The following is a 21,053-nucleotide window of genomic DNA, read 5'->3' on the forward strand; positions in this document are numbered from 1 at the left end:
CAAATGCTTTTCAAAGTTCTTTAGCTCAAAGTACCTTTTAGAGGTACTTTGGGCTAAAGTACTTTTGCGAAATGCAACTAATTTTTTTTCTTTTAAATTTGTCACCTTAGATTGCCGCCACTCGTCACTGCCGCCATCGCCGCCAGCCGCCATCGCCTCCGGCCATCGTCGCCCGTTGCCACTGACCGCCGCAGATTGCCGTCCATATCTTATGATCGCTGCCCACAGACCGCCGCCTGTCACCGCCGATGATCGCCGCCAATGATCGCCGCCACCCGCCTACCGTTGTCGCCCGCCGACCGCCGCCGTGGCCCACCAACCGCCGCCATCACCGACCGCTGTCACTGCCCATTACTTATCGCCACCACCGCCGCCGCTCGCCACCTGCCGTTGTCCACCGCCGCCCGCCAACCGCCTCTGCCACCACCATCGACCGGCGGCGGAGGCGGCGGCCGCCCACCACCGATTGCTAGCGCTCGCCGATCGCCACCAACAGTGGCCCGCCGCCATCACCGCCACCACCATCGATCGCGATCGCCGTTGACCGCCGCCTCCCACCATCGCCGATCGCCACTTTTTTTTTAAAAGTAAAAATACTTTACAAAGTTTAATTTTCACCAAACAACATTTACTTCAAAGTTGTTTTTCAATATGTTTTTAGAATATATTTTACCAAACACTACTTGCATTTTGGAAAATACTTTTAGCCCAAAGGTATTTGCAATTTTTCAAAGTCTCTTGGCCAAATGTTGAACCAAACAGGCCCTACCTCTATAGGTACTTTAGGTTGAAAGACTTTTGCGAAATTCAATTAATTTTTTTTCTTTTAAATTTGTCACCTTAACTTGCCACCACTAGTTACTGTAGATCGCCACCCACTGCTGCCGCCTGCCACCGCCGACCGACGCCGACCGCCGGCTGCGGCTGCCTAGCGACAGCGGCTGATCGCCGCCGCCCCTCGCCGATGCCGCCGGCTGCCGCCGCCCGCCGTCCACCCCCCACTACAGCTGATCGTCGTCCGCCGCCACCACCGATTGCTGCCGCCGCCGACCGCCACCTCCCACCACCTCCGCTTTCTTTTTTCAAAAAATAAAAATACTTTACAAAATTCATTTTTCACAAAACATCATTTACGTCAAACTAATATGTTTTTAAAATATATTTTATCAAATATTACTTACATTTTAATACATTTTAAAAAAGGTCTTTAGCTCAAAAGTATTTATATTTTTTAAAAAAAATTTTGATCAAATGCTGAACCAAATAAGGCCACGGTATGCCAACCAAAAGTGTGAATGAGGCGCCTTTCTCCTTTAACCCCGAAAGAAGAGTTCCTCTTTTTTTCCTTCCCGAGGAAGTTTTCTCCTTTTCTTCTTTCTATAGAAGCCCGATCGCCCGAGACTTCCGACGTACCATCTCCTCCAGGTCGAAGAGTCAACAACATTCGGCACAAGTACCGAGGTAAAGTACCTCAGCAATTTTCCCAACTCCGGTAATGTAAGAAACCCTCTTCCTCCTCCCGCTTCTTCTTCGCAAGTAGTGTGTTGGCTTAGAAGAAACATGTGTGTCGCTTCCTGGAGTTGATCGTGCGCGAAGCGAGCAGCCAAATGGATGCACGGAATGATGTGAATGGGGGAGAATTCAGCTGGACAATCGGCGGCTTCACTAGGAATGCCCGGAGGCTTGACTCTGTTGCATTCACGGTTTCTGGTTGTAAATGGTATTTCAAAATCTTTTCGTTTTTCTGTTTTTGCTGGTTGTTTCTTGATGATGGCATGTTCATGGTGTTGCCGAGTGATCCTTGCATCATCCGATCTTTTTGAGCAGGAGAATTCTGGTATTCCCCAAGGGGAACAGCACGGACCATTTGTCGATTTTCCTCGATGTTGCTGATTCCGCAACGTTGCCGAACGGGTGCACCGGAGATGCCAAGTTTGGCTTGAGTGTGATCGATCAAATCAATAATGTTCGCTCTATTACAAAGGGTTTGTTCTCTTTCAACGATCGTGCATCTAGAGTTTTAGAGAAATCGGTGTGATGAATTGTCTAAGAAGAAGAGTTTAGATGATAAAAGAAAGAGTGAGAAGAAGCTGGAAGAGAGATATTCAGCCGAGAGAGAAAATAGCTTTTCCGTATCTCATTTGTTAAGCCTTTGACTGATTAAGGCATTCAGCAAGTTAGTTTGTAAGCAACTGGTCCCTGTGGATGGAGAAGTTGGGACTTGATCGCATCTATTATGATCTACATGTTGGTACAGCAAAAATGTCGTGTGTTGTCGGTTTCATTTCTTGTAGAAATTTGGTTCTCTATGCTGGTCATGGGTGTTGACGCCTAAATTTTGACTAATCTATTTTTTGCATAAAAATTATAAAAAAATCATCTCACATATTTATTTTTAGCGTACATTGCATTGGCATATAATCGGGCAAGCAGAACACTTAATTTAGCATGCGTCTAGACTAGGCACGGGATGGAAAAATACACCGAGAAGATTTGAAACTTCAAGGACTGTATTGCAAATACTTAAAATTTCAGGGACTGTATTGCAAATACTTGGAACTTCAGGGACTGTATTGCAAATACCAAAAGAAGATGAAGAAGGGAAGATGATGAAGGGAAGATAATGAAAAGAAGATGAAGAAGGGAAGATGATGAAGGGAAGATAATGAAGGGAAGATGAAAATGGAAGGTGAAGAAATGAAGATGAAGAAGGGAAGATGAAAATGGAAGGTGAAGAAATGAAGATGAAGAAGAGAAGATGAAGATGGAAGGTGAAGAAATGAAGGTGAAGAATGAAGGATGAAGAACTTTGCCTATAAAAGAGAGAGCTCTTGAGAAGAGTTTTAGAAGGGGGAAGTGGAAGAGAATTGAGAGAGAGAGTAGAAGAGAATTGAGAGAGTTTTTTAGGAAGAGTGGAAGAGAATTGAGAGAGTTTTGAGAGAGTTTTTGAGAGGAATTTTTAGAGAGGAAAAAGAGAGTTCTTGAGAAAAATCAGAAGAGAAAATTCGAGAGTGAAGAAAAGTGTTTTAGTCGAGCATCATCTTCGACGAGTCCCGACACATATTTCCCCCTCGCAACCCAACAACGCCATTGCTTGCCATTTTCGACGACAGCCGCGTTCTTCCAGCTCCGAGATCTTGAAGGGAACTATAATGTGTATGTGAGTAAGATTTTATGTAATAGAAGGTAATCCTTTCCATCTCGATCTACAAAAATGTAATCGTTTGGTTTGAACATTTGTTTGTTTATTTTAGACATGCCACGTGTTCCAAATTTTAGCATTATTACATGTTAATTTATTTTTATAAATACTCGTGATTGGCTGCGTTTTCTTTCTTTCTAAATCACCCATGGTGTATATCGTACAAAGTTCAATGTTTTACATCCCCATAAAAAAGAAGAAAAAACCAAAAAAATTGCATCTTTGAATTTCAAGCAAAATCCATCAAAATTGCCAAATCAAATATTTTTCATGAAAATGGTACCGAAAGGGCGTTAGAGAAATCTGACGTAACCAAATCCCCGAATTCAAAATCTCTGGTTCGCGGAAATAAGATAGTTTTCTCCCGCTATTTTATTTAGGTTTCTAATCAACCTACCAAAAATGATTAGTGGCGGCTCCAAAAAATGAAAAATCTTTTGCAAGATAATCACATGAACCATAAGTTGCGATTTGGTATGGACTTGGGAGAGTCCGAGTTAGGTTAGTTAATTAATTAACCTGATAATCCATTAGCCCGAAAATTAACTCGCGTTTATTTTTTTTAGGTCGCGACGACTTGGCGACTCCACTGGGGACCCAAAGAGGACTTAGGCCGGATAATTTCATGAAAAAGAAATCACTTGATTTGGTAAACTTTGGTTGAATTCTCATTCTTAGGTGTTAAATGTTTTTGCAGATTGGGAGTTATAAGGAGAGGAGTGATCGGCTAACCCTTTGTTTTGCAGGCTTGGTGAATTGGAATTGTGATTTAACTTTTGAATCATTGAAGCGGTGTTTGCCTTTAATTGTTGTGCATGATTTATCGTCTTTGCACTACACTGCACACAACCCGTGACCGAACCCGGGTCACACTAATAGTTTTAAGATGGTATTTAGATGGTCCTTTAACCTTGGCGGTAAGGCTTCGCTAAAGGTTATCCCATCTGGATCCCGAAATTTTTTTTTAAAAAAAATGGCTCAAGGGTCGTTCTTATGCACGTGAGACTACGATGCATGAGAATTGCCCTTGTCGACCGAACCAAGCCGAAGTGATTGGACCCGACTAGTCATGACTATTGTACGCGAGGTTGCGACTAGTCATGATGACTGTGCGCGAGGCTGCGACATGTCGTTTCGTTCATCATTTCACTTTGCAAAAGCCTTTTGGATAGATAGAATAAGATTTAAACTCACGATTCATGCGCATGTCTTTGTGATTGACATTTTCTTCGTATGAGAGGTAAATTCTTGTCTCTTGTACCCTGTTATCTCATTTTTATTTTTGGCCGGTCCATGGTTTAGGTTGATTGTTTAGAAGTTTCATTGTCTTATTTCCAATTTCGCACTTTGCTTCCGTAGCTTTTACAATTTCATTAGTTGTCCTCAATTCTGATTTGGCTTATTCCTGTTGTGCGATTTTTACTAAATTCTACGATCGAGCTTTGAGTAAGTGCCAAACACGAAAGTTGTAGACCTATGTTTCAACTAATATCTTGCAAAATTTCAGAATTAAATTCATAATTTAAGATGGCCTTTCGTTTTTTCAACTACCTGCGGTTATAACAGTTTTCTGAATGTGATTTTTTTGGAAAAACACATTAAACTGATTTGATCTGTGCATTTCTAGTCCGATTGGCCAACATAAAAGTTGTTCATCATCTTCTCAACTATAAGCTCGTAAAATTTGGAAATGTTTTGATCAACGTACGAATTAATACGAATTTTTTTCGTAAAAGCGGACAAACTGAAAATTACATGTTTCAATCCTTTGGTCATAATCACTTTGTTCGTTTGAGTCTAGATGGACGCCATGGGCCGGCTCGCTATTCTTGCTCCCTGTACTAATTTTGGGTTTGTTACTGTGTACAGGTAATTTATCACGGATCCTCCACATATTACTCGATCGGTCGCAAAGAGGATGGCCGACATTAACGATGCCGTTAGTGCTGCCCTAGACGAGAAACTTGGCTCCTTGATCGAGCGCTTTGAAGGGATGATGTCCCGAAAGATGAAAGAAATGATGGCCGCCTTCACCGCCAAATTTCAATCATCCGCCGCCAGCCCGCGCTTCTCGCTCTAGTTCCCCCTACGGACAACTTCGGTCACAAGTCTGGAGAAGTTCAAGATGCCCGACTTCGAGAAGTATGATGGGACTTCCAACCCGGTTCAGCATGTCCGAAGCTGTCACAAATGTCAGATTCATGGTAACAAGATTAATGTCCCTCCAAACGAGTTGCATCGGTTATCCGAACCATGGCCGTTTTCTATGTGGGGCATTGATGTTATCGGCCCTATCAACCCTAAAGCATCCAATGGCCATCGATTCATCTTGGTGGCGATTGACTATTTCTCCAAATGGATCGAAGCCGCATCCTATTTAGCGGTCACGGCACGAAATATCGTGAATTTTATCCGCCGGGATATCATTGCTCGATACGGTTCACCTGAAGCTATAATCACCGACAATGGCTCGAACTTAAACAACAAGCTAATGGACGAATTGTTCAAGATCAAGCATCCGAACTCTTCCCTATATCGTCCTCGGATGAATGGAGCAAGAGAAGCCGCCAATAAGAACATCAAGAAAATCTTAGCGAAGACGGCTGAAAATTATCGCGATTGGCATGAGAGGTTGCCATTTGCACTTATGGCGTATCGGACCTCGATCCGGACATCTACCGGGGCAACCCCGTATTCTCTTGTATATGGAATGGAGGCTGTTCTACCGGTTGAAGTGGAAATTCCTTCCTTACGTATATTGTCTCAAGCTATGCTGACGGAAGCTGAATGGATCCAACAGAGGGCGAGCCAATTGAATCCGATCGACGAAAAGAGACTTAAGGCTGTATGTCATGGCCGGTGTTATCAGCAGAGAGTTGCTAAATCATTCAACAAAAAAGTTCGGCCTCGATATTTTCAGATCAATGACCTGGTCTTGAGAAAATTATTGCCAATAGTCCCACTCCCGGAAGGGAAATTCGCTCCAAACTGTGGTGGTCCATATATAGTAAAGAAGGTGCTCCCTGGTGGTGCTTTGATTATGGCCGAGATGGACGGTCATGTCTTTACCAACCTGATTAGTTCGACTTTCGTAAAGAAATATTATACTTGATTCACTCTGATGTTTTCATAATCGAGTTATAATATTAATACTGATTCACGAGTTGTTCACATTTGGGCATTCGTTTGTTTCCTCGCTACTAATCTTTGCTGAGAGATTGTTTCAAATGGGGGAGTCTCTCCGGCCCAATTGAAATGACCATCAGTAGCGTGAGATTTACATATTCACAGAGTAAAAGGCTTATCTTGCAAAAAAAAAGATATGACGACCAAGATGAAATGAGTAAAATGAAGAGCCCCTTCAATCCGTCAGCATATGGAAGATCGAATAATGCGAAAGCGAAATGCAAATGAGTAAAAACTTGCATTTATTTCATCCATCGGAGAGCCTTACAAACAGATCATCGGGGTGGGAACGTAAAGCCAAACCGAGCCCTAATGAGCATCACAAAGGAGTTTAAGCGACTCTCCATACAGTTGATGCTCCGCCTACACCGATCGCTTCGAGAATCGAGATCCGCCAGCTTAAAGAGGAGGAGCTCACATTTCTCTTTAAGCTTGGCCACCCTGTCCTCGTGATACTCGGCAGCAGATTCCAAGTCATGGATCAGCATTCTCCCGCGGGCTATATCCAGGGTCGGATCGTCCAGCCTTTCTTCCAGCCATGAGCATTGAAATTTCAAAACAATATCGAGCGGATCGCGCTCGAAGATGGTCTGGGACATGGCCAAGCGTTCCACCAAGTTCCCCCTCTCACGAATCAGCAGTGAGACTTGATCATTACCGTAGTCAAGGGCCTTCTTATAATTGTCGGCTACAAGATCGGCCAACATCAAGTTATCCGACCGATCCCGATAGCGTGCCCTCACAAGATAGGCCAAAGTAACATCTTGATAAGCATGATTGTAAGCCTCCAGGAAGTTAGTGAAGAGGGTAGGGAAGATCCTATATTCCTCTTCTAACTTGGTACCTTGAATAGAAACGGTGTCCATATCCGTAAACATGAGACGGATTTCGGTTTCGACCTCCGGATGGTTGGCTATATAAGAGTAGCCCTGGCCTAAGAGATTATAAAGTTTCTCCCATTTGGCCAAAACTTCAGCCGAGAAGATGCGTGCGGGGAGGGAGGCCATTGTTGCTTGAAGTTGCTTTGAAAAAGAGTGGATGCGAAAGAGTGCTTAGAAGGTTGGAGATGAGGATATGGAAGCGATAATCGTCTCGGCGTTAAATCCTAATTTAAAGGGCAGAAAAAGTTATAGCAATAATTATTGTGGGGGCCGAGTTAATTATCCGGGTAAAACTACGGACGTTTCGTCCGTGAATCACGGATCTACCATCTCGAGGCTCACGAAATTCGAAAAGTTGCGAAATGACTTAAAGGTTCCGCCATATTAAAAGAGGGACAAGCATACTGCAGAAAAGATTTGAGGGTCCCACCATGTTAGAAGGAAATGAAGAAGACAGGAGCGGGAAACACGAAATCTTGGGAGAAGCACCGGCTTAGTGGTTTTCATCCACGTTAAAAGGGAGGCTCTGGAACATGCATGTTTACTCGGAAGAATTTGGAGAGAGTAAGCATACAGCGGAGAGTAGAGTGAACAAAAGGCAGTAAGAAGTATTTCAATCCAACATGTTTGGAGGCTACCAGCACTTACTGGAGGCAACCAACCTAGACATCCCCGAGAATGAACTGCTGAATTTCGAGGCCGGATCCAGCGCAGAAGCCGTAAAACCCAACTCCCTTGGCGGTGAAGTTCAAGATCTCGATAACAGCAACAACAATAGCAGCAGCAGAAAGCCGTAGTCAACCCCGTAAAAGAAAACATCAAATCAAAGAGCTCGAAGCTGCCTTTAAGGAGTGCCCTTACGTGAACGGGAAACGAAAAAATGAGTTGAGCCGGAAGCTAGGAATGGAGCCCTTGAAGGTCAGGTTTTGGTTTCAAAACAAGCGGGCCCGAGTGAAGGTTCGAAGTGAAAGTCATGAACTTGCGTCTCTAAAGGAAGAAAATGAAGAGCTTCGAGCAGAGATCAAGAGGTATAGGGATGCTCTTAACATCGCTATTTGCCATGTCTGCAGCAACCCCATCACCTTTGGTGGCATGTTCCTTGATGAGCCACATCCGAGCATTGGAAATGCTCATTTATCGATTCATCCTCCCGAGCAAGTTCTCGCACAATCGGATTTCGTTGGGGATACATCCCGGAATGTCGGCCTTGCGGAGGCGTAACCGATGCCCTTCGAGGGAAGTGACATGCATCACTACAATTGGAGTTTCCACGATGTCACGATCGGCCAATTCAACACCGATGAAACTCCGAATCTGTAGCCTACATGAAGCTTGAGTTTTTATTATGGGCTCTCAAAATGTCGCTCTTTTGAGCATTACTAGCCAGCCCTTACGAATCCTCAAGAAGAGTAGAGACATGCGTGAATGAATGTACTGTTTGTTACAAAGTCCCCATGCGAGACATTCTTCCTTTTACGCCTAGAGATAATCAAGGGGCAAAGAACAGTACTATCCGCAAATATCGTCATGCTTAAATGCGTGAATTCTTTGTCAGATTTGACTGAACGCCGAAAGAAAAAGCATTAAAAGCCTTCACATAGGTAGATGCAAAAAGATTTGAGGAGGGAAATAACTGCCTCGTTCGTAGGAGAAAGCGGAAAGATTTGAAGAGGGAAATAAGCGCCTCGCTCGTAGGAGGGAGCGAAAAGATTTGAGGAGGGAAGTAAGCGCCTCGTTTGTAGAGAAAGTGAAAAGATTTGAGGGCTCCTCCATATCAGAAAAGGAAGAAGATGATAGATGGAGTGAGAGATGAGAGTTATTACGAAACGGATCCAAGGCACTAAGGCTGAAAAGGAGAGAAAAAGCTGTCCTCTTTCGTAGAGAAAGCGAAAACCTGTTTGCAAGACTAATAAAAAAAAGAGAGAGGAAGTTTATAAAGAACTTGAAGTCTCCATACACCTAGCGACCTTCGGAATCTGTCACGAAAGGCCATCATCGCTTTTGTGATTTTCGGGCAATTTGTTTTTGCAAGTCCAAGAACATCTAAAGCTCATTCTCTAGTCGAAATAGCCATTTTCGGTCTACATATGGAAGGTTTTAAAAGAAAAACACGTTCATTCCAAGCGGAAGTATGGGAACCTTCCTATCCCGAGGATCTGCATGAGTCATGGCCATTGATGGCAACCCCGTTTCCCTCTCAATCCTCGTTGCTATGCTTGAGAAGTTGCATGTACGGGGTTTTTGCTTATGCGAAGGCAACGGATGCCTTAGAAGTGCTGAGGCAGTACAAAGAAGAGTTTGACATCGTTGTCACAGCCGTGATAGGGATCAATATGGACGGTTTCAGTCTCTTAAAGATCATTGATTCCGAGTTAGACATACAGGTCATCGTAGTATCAGCAAGTAATGATCGCGAGTTCATAACGAGGGCCACATTGCATGGTGCTCGAGACGTCCTACAGAAGCCGGTCTGCGTTCGAATGCTCCAAAACATTTGGCAGCATGCTGTAAGGAAGCAATTACTCGAACAAAAAAACTACGACCAAGCCGATGACGACGATTTTGTCCAAAAGAAAAGGCCCCTTTGGTCCGCCAAGCTTCATTCTATATTCATTGAGGCGGTTCGACAGCTAGGAATCAATTCAACACGACCAATGGCTGTACACAGAATAATGAATATAGACGGACTCACCATGCAAAGTGTCACGAATCACCTTCAAAGGGTTAGAGATAAGCTGAGGAAGCACGATGCAGGTTGGGACCAACACGACAGGACCAAAGTTGATTGGAAGATCAATACCGGGAAAATCTACCGAGCAAAAGGTACTCGGCCACTTCCCAATCAAGAATACATGTCATACCAACCTTCCGCTGGTGGTTCTAGCAGCAGACCAGTTGATCATCCCTACAAGTTTCCGAGCAACGGCGGAAGTTCAAGCTCAAGGGGTCAGATTGCTCACGGTGAAAACAAAGTGGGAAATCCGTCGCTAGTGTTAGCAAGTAACACTACCCAATTCGAGTATCAATCAGAAGATTACTTTGATGATGAGCTCACCACATTGATCAGCCGGTTCGGAGCTGAAGGACCTCCCGAGTTGTGATCCGAAGCAAGTGATTATGGATCCTTGAACAACGATCGTTGGTGTATAATCCAAGACAAAATCAGTCGATCATTGGAATGGCCAGCAAGAGAGGTGGAACCAATCTCGCATGAATACTTCTTTGATTCCATGTATAGTTCCCCTGCGTGGGATATTTTTTTTTACTTTCTAGCTGTCTAGAATTTGCCTAGAGTTAAAGGGCGAATTTTCTCCTCCCTTATCAAATGCGTGAGTTCCTTGTTAAGCTAGGCCTGTAGAAAATCAATTTGTGGACGACGCCCCTGAACGCCCGTAAAGAGAGATTCCGAATAGCCTTACTTGGGAGAATACGAGTAAAAGGCCAAGCGGACTCAAAGATGGGTAACTCCGTATCGTCCCAATTGGCTCTCAATCATTTCAAACTCTGATTTAAGCTTATTTCATTCTCGACAGGAGATTGCCAACTGTTTTGAGAACAATATAGCAAAAAGCGAACCAACCGTGGACGCCAACATCACCATGCCCTAATGGTTGGGGGAATAACGATGGTCCGAGGCGTCCCAGGTTCGATCCCGGGATTTGGCATCAATGTACAAAGATTAATAAAAACTTTTTTGCTTCGCAGTTCAATGCCGATTGAAACTCAGCCCAGATGGTTACAAGACCGGAGAGATAACACCCCGGACATACAATCCAATCCAGATGAGTTGATCCTTTCAATTCAAAGTTCACAAGAAATTCGTACAAGGGTAAAGTGGTATCGTTTCAACTCGTTTAGAACATGAGAACGTACATTGATGCTTTCCCTTTTGATTTTTACGGGGGTCATTGCCTTTCCAGATACGGAAGTATCCCTTCTCCCCGAGAAATTAATGAAATGAGAAATTCCCGGAGCCTTTGACAATCTCATGTCTCGAACCAAATAATGAAGTTTTGCAACTCATTTGCATGAGCAGGGGCAACTCACGATCCACGCCCCTAAGAAGTTTCTTATATGCTTGCAAATTCTATCCACCAAGATAAAAAGTTGCTGCATTTTATATGCTCGAAAACACTCATACATTGCATAGTTTGTGCATGATTGTTCCTCATGTTTAATTTATCAACTCTGAATAAGGAACATGAACTACATAAGATACACCAAATGTATGGAATGGGGCAAGACAGGATGATGAAAGGCAATCTTTTTCCAAACACGTCCCATTTTTTCAGGCGAGTTGAACGGTGGCTAAGTTCCGCATTCCCCGAGGTAAAGAGTTTTCTCGCGAAAGGTACGTTAGCCGAAATGACAGAGGCATTCAATTCTCTATCCCAAACACTACAGGTGATCCATTGATTACCCCTTTTGAGCGGTGGTTTCATTTCTTTACCCCTGTCAAGAACCACCCCACATCGGGGTCCAGACGAGTTAATTCCAGCGGCAACACGAGGTAAATGGTTAGAAATTTTCTTGCTGGGACTAACATTAATCTTCGGGTGTTTCTTTGCATTTATACTCGAATTTTAATTCAAGTGCCTTAGGATGATGAAGAGCATTCACTTCTCTATCCTATGCACTTCATTCTTTGCATAGCCCACTTGAGCCTGCAAATTCATTTCTTAAACCCCCGTTGGTGATCATTTGCTCATTCCAAAGACGAAGATAGCATGTTCCCAAGGATTAGAATTGAAGATGGTCGGGTCAACAGAGAATTCCCGAATGGACTCATTTCTTGTATGCTAGATTTTTTATGTTTATATAATTTTTCTTTTTAAATGTTTATGTTTGTTGTAATTCCTGGTTCAAAATCATGGGATTGTAAAAAAAAGGAGAGGCAAACTCAGCTTAAAGGAGAAGGGCCCGCTCTCGAAACAAAAAAACAAAAAAAAAAGAGCAAAATAAAGAGATGTCGAAGGGCTCTCAAAGAAAAAGGAAAAGAAATCTTTTCTCGAAAAAAAGAAGAAAAAAAAGAAAAATGAGAGTCGGGAGTAAGAAAAGCAAAGGCTGATCTCATATGAAAATTTCAAGCATAGGAAAAGCAAAGTGCCTACCAAAAGTAAGGCCAATGCACATTCATTTGTAAAGTACTTCTGAATTTTGAATGTACATTTTTGCATGTTAAGTTGTAAATTCCATGTACATGTTTGCATTGTGTCTCTTGCAAATCCTTGACGGACACTTGTTATGAAGAAGACTCCCCAAGAAATCGGTTTGTAAAGTGCAATTTTCAGTAGAAAACTACCATCCCTCATTCAATGATGGTATTCTTTCTGAAGACATTTCCGGAAGACCAAGATCGGTGACTAGTCGGCGATGATCACCAACGTCAAGCCCCTTCTCATTTAATTTCTGAGCCAAAACGAGCCTTTTCGTTCCTCGGTCCCCAATCCTAGCCTACGTTATAACCCTCCAAAGTCTCTTCCGATTAGGGCACTTGAGTTAACGTAGAGTTAAATGATTTTAAGCATCACTCGAAGAAGTTCAAGCAAGATTATTTCTCTCTCATTTTTGCAGGATTCTTGACTTGTAAATCCGGAGCAAATGATGAAGAAATTCATTTCAAGCAACCTTGACTCAACCTGGAGTCCCCTTTGTAAACCTTTGACCTAGCTCTCATTACGGTTCTAATCAAGACCTCCAGATCGACTCGGTCGTATCAATTGCGAGATTACTTGGATCCTTATCGAATGCGATGATGGAAAGATTGAGTGATTTCTCTTGAATCCCTGAGACAGGATAAATAGCTTTTCTCGAGAGTGAGAGAAAGCCCTTTCGGACTGAAGTCCCCCCATTCAGCTCACATTCGAGGTATTCGTAATGTGAGAACCTCCATGGACAAAATTGGTAATGCAAACTTGACAGAATGGTTATGCATGAACCATAGTATGAGTGATTGCATTATACTCATTGTTGAATATGTTTGTGTGTGTTACCTATGACATTCTATGATAGGTAATACATTCCCGATGTTCGAGTTCCCTCCCAAGGTCTCGAAATTCATCCAAGGATTATTGAATGAGCAAGTTTTGCTGGCAAATGCCTACCAGGTACGATACAGCAATCTGCTTCGTTCCTTGATTAATCGTTTGGAGAACCCGGGTAAGTTTTCTGAACCCCTTTTCAAATTAACAACTCTTCTCATGATAGTTGTTATGATTCAATTCGGGCAATATGCCCCTTTTGTACTTATCGATTCCATTCGATGGTGCTCCTATCAAATATTGTTCAATTCGGGCAATATGCCTCTTCCGTCAAGTCGTGTAGACATATGCACCGGCGATCTTGACATCTTATCAAATCATAACGACGTAGCTCTTATGGTTTCAATCTCGGGACGTGAAGACATATGCACCGGCGATCTTGACATCTTATCAAATCATAACGACGTAACTCTTATGGTTTCAATCTCGGGACGTGAAGACATATGCACCGGCGATCTTGACATCTTATCAAATCATAACGACGTAGCTCTTACGGTTTTAATCTCGGGACGTGAAGACATATGCACTGGCGATCTTGACATCTCTTCAAATCATAACGACGTAGCTCTTATGATTTCAGTATCAGATCACGAAGACGTATGCACCGGTGATCTTGACCTTTAGTCGGCTCATAATGACATAGCTCTTATGATTTTCGGCTCCTTTATCAAATCATGAAGACATAAGCACCCATATTTTTGATCCAAACCAAATCATAACGACGTAGCTCTTATGATTTTGGTTCCCCTTTATCGAATCGTGAAGACATATGCACTGGCGATTTTGACATTTAATCAACTTACAACGACGTAGCTCTTGTGAACTTGATCCCACTTCTTTCGACTCACAACGACGTAGCTCTTGTGATCTCAAACGACACACATATCTTGCGCTGTCTTGCATTAGGGAGAAGTCTCCGATAACAGATAGGCCAAATACCTTAAAATCCTTGCATCCGCAAAAAGAAGCTTGGAAATTAAGAGAACCATTAGCTTACGAGAAATTTGGTAAAACAGGTATTCTTGTATGCGATCAATGTGCAGGTTTCTCTAACATGAAAAAGGGAAATTATGACACGTGTTATTTACAGTCTTGCATATCATGCATCACTTCATTACATAAAAAATGGGATTAAAACTCCCGCCAAAAAGTTCATCCATAATTTGCACTGTCAAAATTTAGGATTCAATTTTGTCTTTGAGCGGAACCTCTACGAGCCTCCACTCAAAGAGGGGCAGCTGTTGACGCCTAAATTTTGACTAATCTATTTTTTGCATAAAAATTATAAAAAAATCATCTCACATATTTATTTTTAGCGTACATTGCATTGGCATATAATCGGGCAAGCGGAACACTTAATTTAGCATGCGTCTAGACTAGGCACGGGATGGAAAAATACACCGAGAAGATTTGAAACTTCAAGGACTGTATTGCAAATACTTAAAATTTCAGGGACTGTATTGCAAATACTTGGAACTTCGGGGACTGTATTGCAAATACCAAAAGAAGATGAAGAAGGGAAGATGATGAAGGGAAGATAATGAAAAGAAGATGAAGAAGGGAAGATGATGAAGGGAAGATAATGAAGGGAAGATGAAAATGGAAGGTGAAGAAATGAAGATGAAGAAGGGAAGATGAAAATGGAAGGTGAAGAAATGAAGATGAAGAAGAGAAGATGAAGATGGAAGGTGAAGAAATGAAGGTGAAGAATGAAGGATGAAGAACTTTGCCTATAAAAGAGAGAGCTCTTGAGAAGAGTTTTAGAAGGGGGAAGTGGAAGAGAATTGAGAGAGAGAGTAGAAGAGAATTGAGAGAGTTTTTTAGGAAGAGTGGAAGAGAATTGAGAGAGTTTTGAGAGAGTTTTTGAGAGGAATTTTTAGAGAGGAAAAAGAGAGTTCTTGAGAAAAATCAGAAGAGAAAATTCGAGAGTGAAGAAAAGTGTTTTAGTCGAGCATCATCTTCGACGAGTCCCGACACATATTTCCCCCCTCGCAACCCAACAACGCCATTGCTTGCCATTTTCGACGACAGCCGCGTTCTTCCAGCTCCGAGATCTTGAAGGGAACTATAATGTGTATGTGAGTAAGATTTTATGTAATAGAAGGTAATCCTTTCCATCTCGATCTACAAAAATGTAATCGTTTGGTTTGAACATTTGTTTGTTTATTTTAGACATGCCACGTGTTCCAAATTTTAGCATTATTACATGTTAATTTATTTTTATAAATACTCGTGGTGGCTGCGTTTTCTTTCTTTCTAAATCACCCATGGTGTATATCGTACAAAGTTCAATGTTTTACATCCCCATAAAAAAGAAGAAAAAACCAAAAAAATTGCATCTTTGAATTTCAAGCAAAATCCATCAAAATTGCCAAATCAAATATTTTTCATGAAAATGGTACCGAAAGGGCGTTAGAGAAATCGACGTAACCAAATCCCCCGAATTCAAAATCTCTGGTTCGCGGAAATAAGATAGTTTTCTCCCGCTATTTTATTTAGGTTTCTAATCAACCTACCAAAAATGATTAGTGGCGGCTCCAAAAAATGAAAAATCTTTTGCAAGATAATCACATGAACCATAAGTTGCGATTTGGTATGGACTTGGGAGAGTCCGAGTTAGGTTAGTTAATTAATTAACCTGATAATCCATTAGCCCGAAAATTAACTCGCGTTTATTTTTTTTAGGTCGCGACAATGGGGAGGTGTTTGCTTCTTCCGTCGTTAATATTTTGCTTCGTGTACAATACAACATTCTAGTTCTTGATGATCTCCAATGTCTTTTCCACATCATGCTGTGCTGTTGGAGTAAAGAAGTTTTTGACTTTGTAACCTGTCTCCTGATTCTGCAGGGACGCAGTATGTTTTCACTGCGAGACAGAGTAACTGGGGTTACAAACATTTCATTCCATTGACTGAGCTTCACAATAGTACTGGGGGATATCTAGCAAATGACACTTTGGTGATTAAAGCCGAAGTTTGCGTACAAGCAGTTACTCCTCTGGTGAACATTCATCCAGCTGGACCAACTGATAAGTTTGACTCCTATTTTACTAGTCTAAAGGGACTTATCAATGCTGCTGAGACTGATGGTGTTAGTGAAGGATCAAGTTCATGCCACCAAGATGGTGCTTTGACAGTCGAAATTCCTAGCTTAGAAGAAATTGAGGAGGCTAAGCATTCTTTGAAGGAATGTCTTTCAGATCTCTTTAAGTTGAATATGAAGGAGAGACTATTTGAGGCACTATCAACTTTAAGCACAGCCAGAACTAGATTATCGTTGGAGCAAGAAATAGCCGTTGAGACATTTCAGGCCAATTTCAACGATTTCACTTCCGATTTCTTAACATTTGAACAGGACAATGCTGAGTTTGAGCTACATAAACTACAAAGGGATGAAAAATTCTCTACTATGAAGAAGAGCCAAGAGACTCACATCTTTTATAAGCAATTAATGGACGACCTCGCAGATGACGAGGAAGAGCTCAAGAGAAAGATGGATGAAGTGAAGTCTAGGAGAGAGAAGCTTCTCTCGGACTGGGAGATCTTGCTAGTTGAGTCCGAAGAAGCGAAGTTGGGCTATAAGGATGAGCAGAAGAAAGTAGTAGAGGCTGAGGAAAAAAAGAGAATAGCCGAGGAAAGAATGTCTAGATCAACTTCTGCTTGGTCAAATTTGAAGGCTCAATTCTGTTAATACCTTAAAGGTTTCAAATAGGCTATGAAGCAAGTGTTCACTTATAGTTGAAAGCTGCGTTTTAGCTTGACTATTGGTTGGCCAATTTTCAGCAGGACAATTGCTTAGAGGGGCTTATGCGGTTGATCCTACATCATGTTAATTTAGTCAGCATGTGAGTGAAAAATATCATACAGTCAGTGTTTGAGTTTGGAATGAAATAAAACCAGGATACTGTCCAATGGTTAGAAGTGTTCATACAAGGAAAGAGCCACAAACAAATGGCTATAGTGTTGGGGAAGTTGTCTGTAGTTAAAGACGAAAACTTTCTCGTAGCATATGCTTGCAAATTCATCAATTCGTCAGATTTAGTACTGCATTTTCTTTGCTGTTGTTAAATTTCTTTTAATGATACCACTTCTCGATGGAACTTCCAATCTCTAACGATATCAAGGAGAAATGCATAGGAAGTTCTATAACTTATTCCAAAAGTGCAATTAAATCCTAAAATTTTTAAAAAGTGCAATTAAATTTTAAAACTTGTCACGAAAATACCATCAAAGTCCTAAAATTTTCAAAAAGTACAATCAAGTTTTAAAACTTATCACAAAAATGCAATCGAATCCTAAAATTTTCAAAAAGTGCGGTTAATAAAAGGACTTTGTTTCACAAATTTGACAAGTTTTAAGATTTGATTGTACTTTTTAACAAATTTTATAAGTCAATTGCACTTTCATGATAAATTTTAAGACTTCCGACGCATTTACCTCCTGTCAAGAATGTCCGAAAGTTCCTCAAGATATATGTGACGTGTCTTGATTAATTGGACCTGGTCCGACTGGGGGGCATAGTACTCATTGGCTTTCGGTGTGAGGGGTGCCAAGCCAACCAAAATGTGTGAATGTTATGCCTTTTTCCTCCGAACCTGGAAGAATAGTTCCTTATTTTTTTCTTCGTAACTTCCCGGGGAAATTATCTCCTTTTCTTCTTCTATAAAGCCCGAGACTTCCAACACAAGTGCTCGGGGACTACCTGATAATTTTCCCGAGTCTTGTCTGTCACGACCTAAAATTTAGGCTAACGGATTATCGGGTCAATTGAATCAACCAACCTACTTCGGACCCTCCCAAGTCCTACCGAATTGCAACTTAGGTTTATTCGTGAAAAAAAAATATTCAATTGGAGCCGCCACTAATCATTTACGGAAGGTTGATTAGAAACCTTAATAAAATAGAGGGAGAACTATTTTATTTCTGCGCACCAGAGAAAAATGGGTCCGGGGACTTGGTTACGCTAATTGAAAAATTAACGCCCTTTCGGTACCAATTTCATGAAAAAATCTTTCCGATTGATCGATGTGAATTTGATGATTAATTGGAAAAATGTGACATGAGGACCATATATTATGTGCCCGGAGGATTATTATTATTTTTTTGGTATTTTCGGTGATAAAAGAAAACATTTAAAAGCAATCAAAAATCTGAATAAACAAAAATGCCCATAATATACCTTTAATTTTCAATTTTTTCGAAAATCCTCTCATTCCCAAATATCTAGGTTAGAGCGAGATTTTATCCACTACATTCTCGAGGATCCGAATCAGTATGCGGATATGTGTATAGAAAACCAACATCCCTTTCACCAAAGGGCAGAATATAAATTTCTATACTAAATCATTATCCCATTCCATAAGATCATGGACAAGGCGTGTGATTTATTTTTTTGATAGGTCAAGGCACATGGGAGCATATATTATGGGCATGTTTGTTTAAAATTGTGCAAATTTTATTACAAATCAACACAAACAAGCATAATGACAAAAATAAAATAAAAATGAGTTGATTTATTTTGGATTTTTGAAAATATGAGAGGGGTGGCCAAAATTGTGAGATTGGGGTCCACCTTTCCTCATCCAAAGTTCAATTTTAATTTGAGAAAATTATCTTTAAGATCTAGAAATTTAACTTCAGATAATTCTTGAAATTTTGGACAATTATCCAACTGAATTCAGATCTTATCGCTAATCAAATAAACTCAAAAAAATTAGTGAGAGATAAGATAAGATAACAACCTAGCAATCCATCCAACCAAATCAAATGTTAATGATAAGCATTCAAAGCAAATGATTATCCAAGACAGATCAGATATTATCTAATTCAGTTAATTCTCGAAAATCCGGATAATTATCTGATTCAAGTACATCCGATCCATAGCATTGAATATCCGCAAGAGATAAAATCATCCAATCCACCAACAATAAAATTTAAACCAAGGCTCATCCATTGGCACATCCAATTCAGCCAAGAGGGGGTATATGCCGAAAATTACAGATTTTATCCACCCAAAATTCTTATCTTTTCAAGTTATCCAATTTGATCTTTAAAAATTGAACAATTTGTTATCTTGAGGAAAAAAATTTCAAACCAAATTTAATTAATTCCCAAGGTACCGCAAAGCTCAATCAATCTCATGAACAAGTTGAATTAACTCAAAAAAATCAGAATTACATACAAGGCAATGCGGTTTTCGGTTCTAATCATGGACTTTGATAGAGAAGGTTTGAATTTTCCCACTTTAATCGCAAATCAGGTATGCTCAAGCTGGTACAAGAACATTAATGCAAGTTTCTAAGTAAACAAACATGATTATGCAATCAAAAGTTTCAAAAATTCGTACCTTTTTGAACCAAATTTCCAGCACAGTGCAGCCCAGGATTTTCATCTAGAAACACCCCATGTTCGAGTCCAATTTGAGCTCTAACCCTCAAGAGATTCTAGCACCAAATAGCACACAAGTTAGCAATTGAATTTCAATAAAAAGACAACGTTGGATAAACCTCAAATAGGGCTAAACAGTAGCTACAAAGCTGCTGGACAGCAGCTTGATTTCTGGAAACAGCAATAAAAATATTCCTCAAATGGCCTACCAAACGACCCAAAATCTGCAGCAAAGATTTGAATCAAAATATGAGTGAACTCAAGCTGATCTATCATGGAACAAGAGCTGTTCAACAACCGAACAGCAGATGGATGAGTTGACAGTGAGGCAGACGAACGGGACTCCACGGGATCAACTTCAATGGCTTTGGGAGGTCAACCTGCAGTGGTCACCTTGACACATCGTGGATGACTAGGAACGATGACCAGAAGAACCTTTTAACTTTGCTGAACGTGGTTCTCTTTCTTGCTCTTAATCTGTTGAATACTCCCACTGGAAAATCTGGGGACCACCATTTGGAGTCCTTCTTTTTGTCTTGTGTCTTTGGACATGTGGCGCCTCCCCTCCTCCTTCACGTTTTTCTCGGTTTTGCTTCGTTGCCCAGAATCTTCATGTGGAGACCAAAGAAAAACCCTTTCTTTTGCGTGGCCGTGTCTTATCAATGAAGTGGCCTCCTGTGAACATTGCAGAGGAAGACCAAAAGGAAATTCTTTCTGTGAGTGTCACGTAGCAAATAACTAATACATAAAAGGACAAAACAATGAATAGAAAACTTCTCTTCTTGTTGCTTTTTTGACCGAGAGAAAGAGTTTGATGGTCCGAGTCTTCTCCTCTTAGGCGTGTTCTTTTTGGATGAAGCTCTCTGATGAAGACCGAAGCTCTCTGATGAAGACTCTCACGTGGCCGTGTATGACAATTGTGTAGCCCCCCGAATGTAAACCCTACGTGTGTATTTATAATGGTGAGCTAGGGTTTACGTGTTATTTTCATTATTTGCAAAATTATCCCTCAACTTGTGATAATCGCAATTTGATCCGGAGACAAAATATTCATCTACGAAGCCCTTTTTTTTTTTTTTTTTTTCAATTAATGGACATTTTTAATTAAAAGGATTTTCCCAAATTAAACAGTAAATGGGCTGATTTAAGTTCAGAATTATTCCAATAACCTTGTTAATTTTTGGCACACACCCCTTCTTGATTGCCGAAAAATCCAAACTAAGCCTAGTCTAGTCCTCTGTCAAATTGAGCTCAATTGCTTTGCCTCCGGCCTGAATGCAATGATATGCATGACTGACAAAAAGTAAATATGCAGTGCATGAGAATTAATTTTTGTGAGAATTATGATAATTCTCA

At 41.0% G+C, this 21,053-nt stretch overlaps 2 protein-coding genes and 1 pseudogene across 2 annotated transcripts in view; all 3 read left to right on the forward strand.

The window, feature by feature from the left end:
• The window catches only part of LOC125315805, a 65,754-nt pseudogene extending 48,511 nt beyond the window's left edge, over positions 1–17,243 (forward strand).
• Positions 1–21,053, forward strand: part of LOC115741917 (MATH domain and coiled-coil domain-containing protein At3g58270-like) — a 136,916-nt gene that overhangs the window by 60,742 nt on the left and 55,121 nt on the right. The window lies entirely within an intron of this gene.
• On the forward strand, positions 1,353–17,243 carry LOC125315803 (MATH domain and coiled-coil domain-containing protein At3g58340-like). The gene is made up of 4 exons (XM_048281668.1): positions 1,353–1,492; positions 1,581–1,720; positions 1,828–1,985; positions 16,160–17,243. Exons 2-4 carry the CDS (start codon positions 1,608–1,610, stop codon positions 16,999–17,001), a joined length of 1,113 nt encoding a protein of 370 aa, XP_048137625.1. The 5' UTR covers positions 1,353–1,492; positions 1,581–1,607; the 3' UTR covers positions 17,002–17,243.

The sequence above is a fragment of the Rhodamnia argentea genome, chromosome 7 (assembly GCF_020921035.1).
Source record: "Rhodamnia argentea isolate NSW1041297 chromosome 7, ASM2092103v1, whole genome shotgun sequence".
In the NCBI taxonomy this organism is placed as follows: Eukaryota; Viridiplantae; Streptophyta; class Magnoliopsida; order Myrtales; family Myrtaceae; genus Rhodamnia; species Rhodamnia argentea.

Coding starts and splice junctions, on each gene's coding strand:
- LOC125315803 (XM_048281668.1), top strand. CDS start 1,608: ATGGATGCACGGAATGATGTGAATGGGGGAGAATTCAGCTGGACAATC. Junction 1,721..1,827: donor ACGGTTTCTGGTTGTAAATG/GTATTTCAAAAT, acceptor CTTTTTGAGCAG/GAGAATTCTGGTATTCCCCA. Junction 1,986..16,159: donor TGTTCGCTCTATTACAAAGG/GTTTGTTCTCTT, acceptor CTGATTCTGCAG/GGACGCAGTATGTTTTCACT.